We start from the raw sequence: 12,420 nt of genomic DNA, 5'->3' as shown, positions 1-12,420 counted from the left end.
TATTGAAGGCCGAGCTGTAGTCGAGATGAACAGCATCCTCACCTATGCATTCCTTTTGTCCAGGTGGGTGAGGGCAGTGTACAGTGAAATGGCGATTGCGTCGTCCGTGGATCAGTCAGGGTGGTAGGCAAATTGGAGAGGGTCGAGTGTGTCGGGGAGGGAGGTGATATGGTCTTTGACTAGGCCTCTCAAAGCACTTCATGATGACAGAAGGGAGTGCTGCTGGTCGGTAGTCATTCAGTTCAGTTACTTTCACTTTCTTGGGCACAGTGAACATCTGGAAGCAGGTGGGTATAGAGGCGTGAGCCAGGGAGAGATTGAACATGTCAGAGAATACCTTTTTCAAAGAACACATATACCTTTTTGAATCCAGTTTATTGCTGAGTGCATTCTGGGAAATAAAAATGTAGTCAATTCTTGAATAGCTTTTCTGACTTTGAGGGGGGGAAAAAAGGAGTCGTCTTCTGTAGCTGGGAATAATAATCTCCAGGTGTCCGGTAAATTATTTCTGAAGATACATTTTCTTCACTCCTGGTCTTGCCTGGTCCACATGTCGACATGTTATGAATCAGGGGTTATCACCCTCTTGTCAGTGCATTCGGAAAGTATTCAGGCCCCTTCACTTTTTTCCCACATTTTGTTACAATACAGCTGTATTCTAAAATGAAATTGTAGTTCTCATCAATGTGTGTAGATTGATGAGGATTTTTTTTTATCACAATACCCCATAAAAAAAACAGAAATATCACATTTACATAAATATTCAGACCCTTTACTCAGTACTTTGTTGAAGCACCTTTGGCAGCGATTACAGCCTCTAGTCTTCTTGGGTATGACGCTACAAGCTTGGTACACCTGTATTTGGAGAGTTTCTACCATTCTTCTCTGTAGATCCTTTCAAGCTCTGTCAGGTTTGATGGGGAACGTCACTGCACATCTATTTTCAGGTCTCTCCAGGGATGTTTGATAGGGTTCAAATACGGGCTCTGGCTGGGCCACTCAAGGACATTCAGAGACTTGTCCCGAAGCCACTCCTGATTTGTCCTGTTGGAAAGTGAACCTTCACCCCAGTCTGAGGTCCTAAGTGCTCTGGAGCAGGTTTTCACCAAGGATCTCTCTGTACTTTGCATCGTTCATCTTTCCCTCGATCCTGACTAGTCTCCCAGTCCCTGCCGCTGAAAAACATCCCCACAGCATGATGCTGCCACCACCATGCTTCACTGTGGGGATGGTGCCAGGTTTCCTCCAGACGGGACGCTTGGCATTCAGGCCAAAGATTTAAATCTTGTTTTCATCAGACCAGAGAATCTTGTTTCTCAGGGTCAGAGTCCTTTAGGTGCCTTTTGACAAACTCCAAGCGACCTGTCATGTGCCTTTTACTGAGGAGTGGCTTCCGTCTGGTCATTCTACCATAAAGGCCTGATTGGTGGAGTGCTGCAGAGATCGTTGTCCTTCTGGAAGGTTCTCCAATCTCCACAGAGGAACTCTGGTGCTCTGTCAGAGTGACCATCGGGTTCTTGGTCACCTCCCTGACCAAGGCACTTCTACACCGATTGCACAGTTTGTTCAGGCGGCCAGCTCTAGGAAGAGTCTTGGTGGTTCCAAACTTCTTCCATTTAAGAATGATGGAGGCCACTGTGTTCTTGGGGACCTTCAATGCTGCAGAAATGTTTTGGTGCCCTTCCCCAGATCGGTGCCTCGACACAATCCTGTCTCGGAGCTCTACGGACAATTCCTTCGACCTCATGGCTTGGTTTTTGCTCTGACATGCACTGTCAACTGTGGGACCTTATATAGACAGGTGTGTGCCTTTCCAAATCATGTCCAATCAATTGAATTTACTACAAGTGAACTCCTCCAATCAAGTTGTAGAAACATCTCAAGAATGATCAATGGAAACAGGATGCACCTGAGCTCAATTTCGAGTCTCATAGCAAAGGGTTTGAATACCTATGTAAATAAGGTATCTGTTTTCTATTTTTAATACATTTGCAAAAATGTTTTATAAAAAACTGTTTTTCGCTTTGTCATTATGGAGTATGTAGATTTTAGTATTTTATTTGATCAGTTTTAGAATAAGGCTGTAACGTAACAAAATGTGGACAAAGTTAAGCGGTCTGAATACTTTCTGAATGCACCGTACGATACGATAAGGTCAATGTCAGACAGACCGTTCCATATTCAGACTCATGCCAAAGCAGCCCCCCACACAATGATAAACCAACCTCTCACATCATCTGGAAGGTGGAGAACCTGAGGAACAATACCATAGGAATAGAATCCATAGAAAGGGCTTGGAACCATAGAATTAGGAATTGGAACACTAGAATATAATTCACCTTCTTATGATGGTATTAAAAGGTCAGCTCATTTTGGTCAACCATAGTTTGCCAGTGCTGTGATAAGATAGTGTAAAACAATGAATTTGACGATTATCTGCAGTTTTTTAGCGAGCTAGCCAGCCAGACAGTTTTAGAGGAATAATTCCATAAATGTTTCTAAATAACTACCAATATGCCGACATTCCATTCAAACAATGCAGTCAATCCACAGCCAGACACTGACTGAAATCTGTTGATGATGGGACTTAGACAAGTTGTAAATTAAGTACTGATATTGTATCATAGACTTGAACTCACAGCTTTCCTAGACAACACAAATTGAGACATTTATGGTCTGTTTACATTTATTTTAGAGGCTATAATAATTTTAAATTAAATCCTTATGAACCGTTTTTATAATGATATGAACATTTTAATTCATTCAATTCTATTACACATTTTCTGTTCTCACATGCCTTAATTGTATGTTCCTGTATAAGTAAAAGCAGGAAATGCATCACCTACTGCCATTCATACCAATCATTTTATTTTTTATTTAACCTTTATTTGACTAGGCAAGTCAGTTAAGAACAATTTATTATTTACAATGATGGCCAAACCTTAACCCGGACGACGCTGGGCCAATTGTGCGCCGCCCTATGGGACTCCCAATCACGGCCGGTTGTGACACAGCCTGGAATCAAATCAAGGTCTGTAGTGACGCCTCTATCATTGAGATGCATTGTCTCAGACCGCTGCACCACTCGGGAGCCCTAATCAGACTGGGTTGGATTCTCCCTGACCAGAAAGGTTGCCATTTTCGGGCCATTCTGGAATTTTGTAGGGTTTATGACTTAGCCCCTCAATTCATTTAATAGGATCTCTATGCTTGGAACCGCTATTAGTTAATTTAATTTAACATTTATAAAAACTTCAAGGGGGCATACTGCACTGTACAGCCTTACCTATGGATTGTGGATCAATGAAACGGGTTATCAGCCAACTCAGTGACACCCACAGATTACAATTCTAAAGAGTGTACACAAATATTAGCGTCATAGCTCTTATTGCGGGACTTTGACTGTGGGAATTCACCTCACTATTCAGCCTACAATGTGTATTGAACGTTTGTATGGCACTGTACAGCCTTCCCTATGGAGTGCGCACCCATGAAATGGGGTATCAGCCTACTCCGTGACACCCACAGAACAACTCTGTAGACTGTACACGGCTCTTAGTGCGGGACTACATGCACACATTGTAGCAAATTCACATCAATACGATTCATAAAGCAGGATAATCTCACATCTTCCATTTTGTTTAGGAAGTCATGGTGATGTGTTGCTCAAATAACATGTGAGGTGGTTTGACCGTTTTAGCAGTTCATCACGGTTCCACTGGATGGAAGAAAGCAACTTTTTACTCTGTTTTTATTAAGGGTCGATAGTTTCATCTTGTGGTTGAACGGAGCTACTACACCCACCGTATTCATCCACTTCACTGACCTCTCTTCAATCAGGTCCGTTGGGTGGTGGCAATTCAACCAGGCATCCTGAACGATGCCCAAACTTAGCACTAACAAGCAAGAAAATTAAGGTAATGTAATCAATTTGCACAAATAAAACGTTCTCAAAAGGAGAGTAGCTGTCAGTGTTGTAGTACTCGAGACCAGGACTCACGATTTTCATGACTCATGACTCGACTCTCACATGGACTCGGACTCCACCTGTTGTGACTTAGTTGTCAGAAGTCTCTCTCTTTTGCATAATTCAACATATCTATTTAGCCTAACAAATGTGCAACACTAGCTAGGTTTTCATCCAATTGAAGACAGATTTTCATGTGAATATTTTAAAACCCACATCAATAAAATGTTTCCCACCAAACAGACAGATAACAAAACAGTGCATGATGACAGAGATAAAACATAAAAGCTACTTTCCCATTTAAGGTTTGATGTAACAAATAAAAATCTTACTTTTTAAAACGTTTTTTTTACTCGCCTAAAAAGGTTCGATGGAAATCTGGTTAGTGTCAATATTAATTAGATATGTAGATGCCCAGCTTGGCAACACAATTATAAGGCCGTGGTCTGGCACTGCACTGTGCTTTGCCTTCTGATGTTCCTTCAGGCTTTGTTTCCATTTAAAACAATTCCCACACTGATCACAGCTGTACGGTTTCTCTCCTGAGTGTCTTCTCTGGTGTTGCTTTAGATTTCCTTTCTCATTGAAGCTCTTCCCACATTGGGAGCAGTGGAAAGGCTTCTCCTCTCTGTGTACTCTCCAATGTTTATTTAGGTCTCTTACCCAACTGAAGCTCTTCCCACATTGGGAGCAGTGGTGTGGCTTCTCTCCACTGTGTATTCTCAGGTGACTCTGAAGGCTTCCTTCCAATTTAAAACTCTTTCCACAGTCAGAGCAGTGGTGAGGCTTCTTTCCTGTGTGCGTTAGCTGGTGCCCCTTCAGAAGTAATGACTGACTGAAACTCTTCCCACACTGATCACAGCTGTATGGCTTCTCCCCTGTGTGTATTTTCTGATGTTCCTTTAGATTTCCTCCCTTGCTGAAGCTCTTTCCACACTCAGAGCAGTGGAAAGTCCTATCTCTTGTGTGTATTCTTTGGTGTTTATTTCGACTTTCTTCATCACTGAAGCTCTTCCCACAATGGGAGCAGTGAAAAGGCTTCGCCCCTGTGTGTATTTTCTGGTGTCGCTTCAAATTGAATGACGAACCAAATGTCTTCCCACACTGGGAGCAGTGGAAAGGCTTCTCCCTTGTGTGTATTCTCTGGTGATACTTTAAGGCGTCTACATGACAGAACCTCTTACTACACTGGGAGCAGTGGTACGACTTCTTTCCTGTGTGAGTAAGCTGGTGCATCTTCAAGCTGCTTGGTGTCTGAAATCTCTTGCCACATTGACCACACGGGTACATCTTCTTTGTTTTGAGAGTCTGTTTGTGTGGTAGGAGGTGAGTTGGACAAATAACACTGCCTCTGCAATCTGAGCAGGGGTGGGGCCTACAAGTGTGTCTTCTCAACTCCTCTGGATCATAGAAACTAGTGAAGCAGTCCATGCAGTGGTGATGTTTCTGTCTTGAGTTCCTCCGTCTGTGTTGTTTATGGTTTCCTGATGCTGTGGAACTGGGCTCACTGTCTGAACCTGGGTTGTAGCTCTCTCCTGTGGGAATATGGACATATATATGGGGTTAGGATTAAAAAGGGAACATTGAAAGGGGCTTTAAAAAACTTTTGATGCAAGCAGAAGCCCTACAATGGTTTGGGAATCTCCTGTAGCCACCAAGTCACCAACTTCTCTCCACACCTGAACTTACCTGGGTCACTGATACTATCTACTGCTGCCTCCTCTTCCCTTAGATCTGGAGCAGACACTTCACTGTTCTCCTCCTCTTCTTCTTTGACTGTTCTCTCCCCATGCTCTTCTTTGACTGCCATCTCTACTTCCTCTTTGACTTCTCTCTCCTCCACCTCCTCTTTGACTGCTCTCTGATCAACCTCTATCTCCTCCTGGATTCCTCTCTCCTCCCATTCCTCTTTGACAATCACATTAAGTTCCAGTGTTTGACTGCAGTCCTCCAGCTTCACTGAGACCATCTCTGGACCCTGCTGTGAGCTTCTCTGGTCTGGAACACCACAGCCAGAACCCAGGGACTCTGTGGACTTCTGTTCAGACATGGAAGGCTAGAGATGGATCCAAAAGAGGAAATACATTTAAGGTGAGTTTCACTAAATACTGGAGCAGCTTCGCTAGTAAAATGATAGCTAGACCATGCAAAATATTCCATGCACTAGGAATATCTGCTAATAAATTCAACTTGCTAGCTCACGTTGCTGTGGCGATGGGAACAATACGGTGTCAAGTCCGATTCAAAAGTCGAACACGCACGAGATGGCTCGCGTGAGCAAACACTGAGTGGATGGGTGGGATTCAGAGATAGATGGGAGGGGTTTATGGTAGCTGAAGGATGGTATTAAAAACGTGTCTACCTCCTAACCACGAGGCTACCTGCTTCTAACCACGAGGCTACCTGCCTCTAACCACGAGGCTACCTGCCTCTAACCACGAGGCTACCTGCCTCTAACCACGAGGATACCTGCCTCTAACCACGAGGATACCTGCCTCTAACCACGAGGATACCTGCCTCTAACCACGAGGATACCTGCCTCTAACCACGAGGATACCTGCCTCTAACCACGAGGATACCTGCCTCTAACCACGAGGATACCTGCCTCTAACCACGAGGATACCTGCCTCTAACCACGAGGATACCTGCCTCTAACCACGCGGATACCTGCCTCTAACCACGCGGATACCTGCCTCTAACCACGAGGATACCTGCCTCTAACCACTGCCGCCCCAGGGCTACCTCAGTTTGGGAATACTTGCTCTACACCAACTCGAGCCGCCTACACGCCTGACCCCCACCAGTCTAGTCAATAACTAAAATCTCTCCCCAACACGACTCCATGTTTTTGTTTTATGTATCAAAGGGAAAGGTTTGGAAAACAAAAGTTGAATGAAAACACACATACACCTAAACATCAACACACACAAACAGTACACCCTCCATATAATTAATCCCATAGGCCTAATGGTACTGTAGAGATCTTTTTACTTGCACACAATATAGCTGGGTCTCCCCCGTCCTGCCCCTAGGGGTCCACCGCCCTGCCCCTAGGGGTCCACCGCCCTGCCCCTAGGGGTCCACCGCCCTGTAGTGCCCCAACCCCACTCAGTTTTAGGATCCTCTACTAAACCCCCTCCTTAACTTAGGTACAATGCTCTCAGTTAAACCAGAGACTGTACAGCAAATGAAATCACCTTGGCTTTTGCTTCATGGTTAATTAGCTTCCTAGCAAGCTGACAAACTAGCTTGCCTCATCATTAGCCTGTTTAATAAGAGAAGACCAAATAATTACTTCAATTTCAACATTGAAATCATTGTTGATTAGCTAGCTGGTTTCTCTACTGAAAAACAATCGTACTTACCTCATTAACTTCACTTTTTACCTTCCCATTTCCTCTTTATTGTAAAAAAAAATCTGGTTGGAGAGCAGTCAAGCCGTAATTGTTCCAAAAACATGACCTTATTGTGTTCCAGTAAACTACTACAGGCTCTGTTGAAAATGATAGTAAGCAGTTGGAAGAGCAAACTGGACAACAGTTAAAATTGAATTAAAACATTTGGTGTGAGGGAGAAAGGACGTCCATGTGGGGAGGTGGGTTATTTGTGAGAGTGCAGTGATTTCTGACTCTTCATGTAGTAAGTATTTCTTCAGATGAACACATCTCTGCTCTGGAATGAATTTACTGCCTGCGGGAAGTCACACTGGCAAGATCTCAAGTTTAATTTGTGCTTGCAGGACCACCGTTATTCTCCGTTGACTCAAGTGTTCGCTCATGAAATGATGTTTCAACGCCTGTTCGACTTTTGAAACGGATTTGACACCAAACAACTATAGTCATGTGGAGCTATTATTGGTTTAGCTTACTGACCAGTCCTTGATCACGAATCTCAGTTCCATTACACAGAAGAGTTATCGCTTTAGCTTACTGACGCATTTTACTGTCACCTTTCTCACTAGCAAGGGACGATATCTAGTTAGATAGCTAGCTAAATTACGAGGAATATATTTTACAGTAAACGAGATCTAATACGGACATTTGATTTGTAATCAGTAAATTACTAATGATCTGATTATTACTGAAATGATGTTAGCTAGCTAGCCTCCTTGGCTACCTAACAAACGACCTAGCTAGCCATGCTACATTACTAGCTAGTGGTCCGGGTTGCCAATGGATTTGTCATCTTAAAGATGAACACTTCATATATTTGACATTATTGTCTTGATAACTAATATGGTAATTCACAACACACACCGCGTCTTGAAGATAAACAAACGTGCTTGCTAGTTAGCGTCTTATGGCTAGTTAGCAAGCTAATTGTTGACACAATGTTAATTGGGTGGACAAATAATCCGACTCCTAAGTGATGCTTTCTGTATTTGGAAACATTCTATAACATGTTAGAAAGATAGATTTTTACCTTGACACTTGATTTTGAAAGTTGACAGCTCTTGTTGGTGTCGCTAAGTTAGCTAGAGACCCTTTTACGGCAATGTGAACCCAGCGACATTAACCACGCGATCATACGGACTACATTTCAAAATAAAAGTCCTCCTGGAAAAATCTGCGACAGCCAGAAGAGAAAATTTGCCACCCCTTAAGAGTCTGGTTCCTCTTGGTTCCTGCCTTCTAGGGAGTTTTTCTTAGCCTCTGTGCTTCTGCATTGATTGCTCTTTGGGGTTTTGGCTGAGCATCTGTAAAGCACTGTAATTAGCTTTTATTTTGTATTTTATTTTTACATTTGATTGATTTATCTACACGTTTGCTTCTGTACCATTTACACTAAAGCAGTTATCCCTATACAGCTGTTTGCTTCTGTACCATTTACACTAAAGCAGTTATCCCTATACAGCTGTTTGCTTCTGTACCATTTACACTAAAGCAGTTATCCCTATACAGCTGTTTGCTTCTGTACCATTTACACTAAAGCAGTTATCCCTATACAGCTGTTTGCTACTGGACTGTTAATTCTATAGAAGTTGTCTCCATTACAGGGGTGTGATTTGCAGTGCTGTAAAAAATACTTTGAAGTACTACTTAATTCGTTTTTTTGTGAGTATCTGTACTTTACTTTTACTTCACTACATTCCTAAAGAAAATGGTGTATTTTTTACTCCATAGTTTTTCCCTGACACTCAAAAGTACTTGTTACATTTTGACAAGAAAATTGTCCAACTCACACTTTGTGTGTTGGAGTGTGCCCCTGGCTATCTGTAAATAAAGGTCTGGTTTGCTTAATATAACATTTTAAATGATTTATACTAGCAATTCTATTTATACCTTTGACACTTAAGTATATTAAAAACCAAATACTATTAGACTTTTACTCAAGTAGTATTTTACTGGGTAACTTTCACTTAAGTCATTTTCTGTTAAAGCATCTTTACTTTTAGTCAAGTATGACAACTGGGTACTTTGTCCACCACCTGTGATTTGGAGTCCTCAGACACTGCACCAATAGGATCTGGTTGTGTCTATATCAGGACGTTTTTTTGTGTGTGAAAAATCAAGTCAACTGTTACCAAAACTGTATTTTCATTACAGCCATTTGTTACCGTACTGTTGGAACAAGTTGTTTCCAATAAGGGAGGGTGATTTGGAATCCCCAGACTCTCTGCTAATAGGATCCAGTGTCTTACCATCAAAGTTTGTGTTTGTTTAGTTCTGCGGATCGCTACGGCCTTGTTGAAAACACACAGTCCTGTGAAAAAGCAGGTGGTAAAAAAAACTAAATGACACATTAGAGACGGTGTTGACTGACTAACAGGCGTTGACTGACAAACAGGCGTTGACTGACAAACAGGCGTTGACTGACAAACAGGCGTTGACTGACAAACAGGCGTTGACTAACCCATTGTCTGCACGGTGAATAAAACCAAAATACAAACGTGCTTATCTTGTCATTATTTTATTTTTACTTTACATTATACCCTGCATTATAGTAGACCACTGGTTAATACAGACAACAGCCTTCCCTTAGGTCTGTCCTCTACTTTTTAAAAATCAGGTCATTATTATTAGTGATGCTTTTACCTTTATTTGACCTGGGAAGACATATTGAGACCTAGGTCTCTCTTTCCAATGTGCCCTGTATAATACAATATAAATATACACATATACAAACACAGTCATGGGAAGTAAAACATCACAAATCACCCAGAGAAAGTGTTACATTAAGCAGATACGTGGGCTGTCTGGTGAAATGACATCATTACGCACATAACATGTTCCAGAGAAGTGTGTGTCTTGCTGGTAATGGAAGTTTAGTTCAGAAAGTAAATTGACTTTATGCAGGATATGATCCACGTGATGGAACTCTTTAGTACATTTCCATATGATAATATTATAAATGTACTTCCAAGTGTGACAGAATAATAACCTGTTGTAGAGCGGTAACACTCGCAGCCAGTCGCACGTCCTCCCCACTGGAAACCGGTTTTCAATTCCTGTGTCCACCAGTTTCCTGTGTCCACCCTACCAGTTTCCTGTGTCCACCCTACCAGTTTCCTGTGTCCACCCTACCAGTTTCCTGTGTCCACCCTACCAGTTTCCTGTCCACCCTACCCCTGTGTTGTGTTTTTGGCTGTCTAAATAAAGTGTTAGAAGATCAAATATATATTTTAAAAGAGGTTTAACAGAATAACAAAAAAAAGACAGTCAGTCAATATTAGTCAGATATGTAGATGCCCAGCTTGGCAACTCCATTATAAGGTCAGAGTTGGGCACTGCACTGTGCTTTGCCTCCGTATGTTCTTTCAGGCTTTGTTTCCATTTAAAACAAATCCCACACTGATCACAGCTGTATGGTTTCTCTCCTGAGTGTCTTCTCTGGTGTTGCTTTAGATTTCCTTTCTCGCTGAAGGTCTTCCCACATTGTGAGCAGTGGAAAGGCTTCTCCCCCGTGTGTCTTCTCTGGTGTCGCTTCAAAAATAATGACCGACCGAAAGTCTTCCCACACTGAGAGCATTGGAAAGACTTCTCCCTTGTGTGTATTCTCTGATGTTTCTTTAGGTCTACTGCCTGACTGAAAGCTTTCCCACATTGGGAGCAGTGGTGGGGCTTCTCTCCATTGTGTATTCTCTGATGACTCTGAAGGCTTCCTTCCAATTTAAAACTTTTTCCACAATGAGAGCAGTGGTGAGGCTTCTTTCCTGTGTGCGTTAGCTGGTGTCTCTTCAAAAGTGATGACTGACTGAAATCCTTCCCACACTGGGAGCAGTTGAAAGGCTTTTCTCCTGTGTGAGTTAGCTGGTGTCTCTTTAGGACTCCTGTTTGACTGAAACTCTTCCCACACTGATCACAGCTGTATGGCTTTTCCCCTGTGTGTATTCTCTGATGTTTCTTTAGTTCTCTTAACCGACTGAAGCTTTTACCACATTGGGAGCAGTGGAAAGGCTTCTCTCCTGTATGTATTTTCTGGTGCTCCTTTAGATTTGCTTCTATACTGAAGCTCTTCCCACACTCAGAGCAGTGGTAAGGCTTCTCTCCTGTGTGTATTCTCTGATGTTTCTTTAGGTCTCCTGTCTGACTGAAGCTCTTTCCACACTGGGAGCAGTGGAAAGGTTTCTCCCCTGTGTGTATTTTCTGGTGTCTCTTCAAATTGAATGACCAACCGAAAGTCTTCCTACACTGAAAGCAGTGGTACGACTTCTTTCCTGTGTGAGTAAGCTGGTGCATCTTCAAGCTGCTTGGGGTCTGAAATCTCTTCCCACATTGACCACACGGGTACATCTTTATTTTGAGACTTTGTTGGTGTGATTTGAGGTGAATCGGACAAATAAAACTGCCTCTGCAATCTGAGCAGGGTCGGGGCCCACAAGTGTGCCTTCTCAACTCCTCTGGATCATAGAAACTAGTGTAGCAGTCCATGCAGTGGTGATGTTTCTGTCTTGAGTTCCTCCGTCTGTGTTGTTTATGGTTTCCTGATGCTGTGGAACTGGGCTCACTGTCTGAGCCTGGGTTGGAGATCTCTCCTGTGGGAATATGAACAGATATGGGGTTAGAATCAGGAACAGCATTAAAAAAAAGGTATAACAATATTTTGAAGATAAATACACAACGCAGAGACAGAGGTCGAGAGGTCGAGAGGTCGATGCAGAACTAAAGGTCAAGAGGACAAAGTCAACAGAGATGAGGTCGATGCAGAACTAAAGGTCAAAGGACAAAGTCAACAGAGATGAGGTCGATGCAGAACTAAAGGTCAAGAGGACAAAGTCAACAGAGATGAGGTCGATGCAGAACTAAAGGTCAAGAGGACAAAGTCAACAGAGCATTAACGATCAATGGGGACTTAATAGTTGGTTTTCAGTTCAACATCTGTTAGGAATGTCAGTCTTGAAATCATAGCTACGTGTGGCACGTTCTCATTGGTCCAATCCTGAAATAGGATGCTTGTTATTTTGCCCATTGGCTAAATTGGTCAACCACAGGCTAGGGCTGGGTTACAAAGTA

General features: G+C 42.6%; 2 protein-coding genes across 2 annotated transcripts; both read right to left on the bottom strand.

Moving 5' to 3' along the window:
* Positions 1-2,864: 2,864 nt before the first annotated feature.
* On the bottom strand, positions 2,865-8,412 carry LOC139400706 (zinc finger protein 436-like). The gene is made up of 3 exons (XM_071145394.1): positions 8,390-8,412; positions 5,657-6,023; positions 2,865-5,502 (listed from the first exon to the last, which is right to left on the bottom strand). Exons 2-3 carry the CDS (start codon positions 6,015-6,017, stop codon positions 4,325-4,327), a joined length of 1,539 nt encoding a protein of 512 aa, XP_071001495.1. The 5' UTR covers positions 6,018-6,023; positions 8,390-8,412; the 3' UTR covers positions 2,865-4,324.
* A 2,214-nt stretch (positions 8,413-10,626) lies between these two features.
* On the bottom strand, positions 10,627-11,841 carry LOC139400704 (zinc finger protein 135-like). The gene has a single exon (XM_071145392.1). It carries the CDS (start codon positions 11,836-11,838, stop codon positions 10,627-10,629), a length of 1,212 nt encoding a protein of 403 aa, XP_071001493.1. The 5' UTR covers positions 11,839-11,841.
* Positions 11,842-12,420: the final 579 nt, after the last annotated feature.

The sequence above is a fragment of the Oncorhynchus clarkii genome, unplaced genomic scaffold (assembly GCF_045791955.1).
Source record: "Oncorhynchus clarkii lewisi isolate Uvic-CL-2024 unplaced genomic scaffold, UVic_Ocla_1.0 unplaced_contig_1329_pilon_pilon, whole genome shotgun sequence".
NCBI classification, from domain to species: Eukaryota; Metazoa; Chordata; class Actinopteri; order Salmoniformes; family Salmonidae; genus Oncorhynchus; species Oncorhynchus clarkii.
Note: the sequence above shows the minus strand (reverse complement) of the source record. Positions and strands in the feature narration are given on the sequence as shown.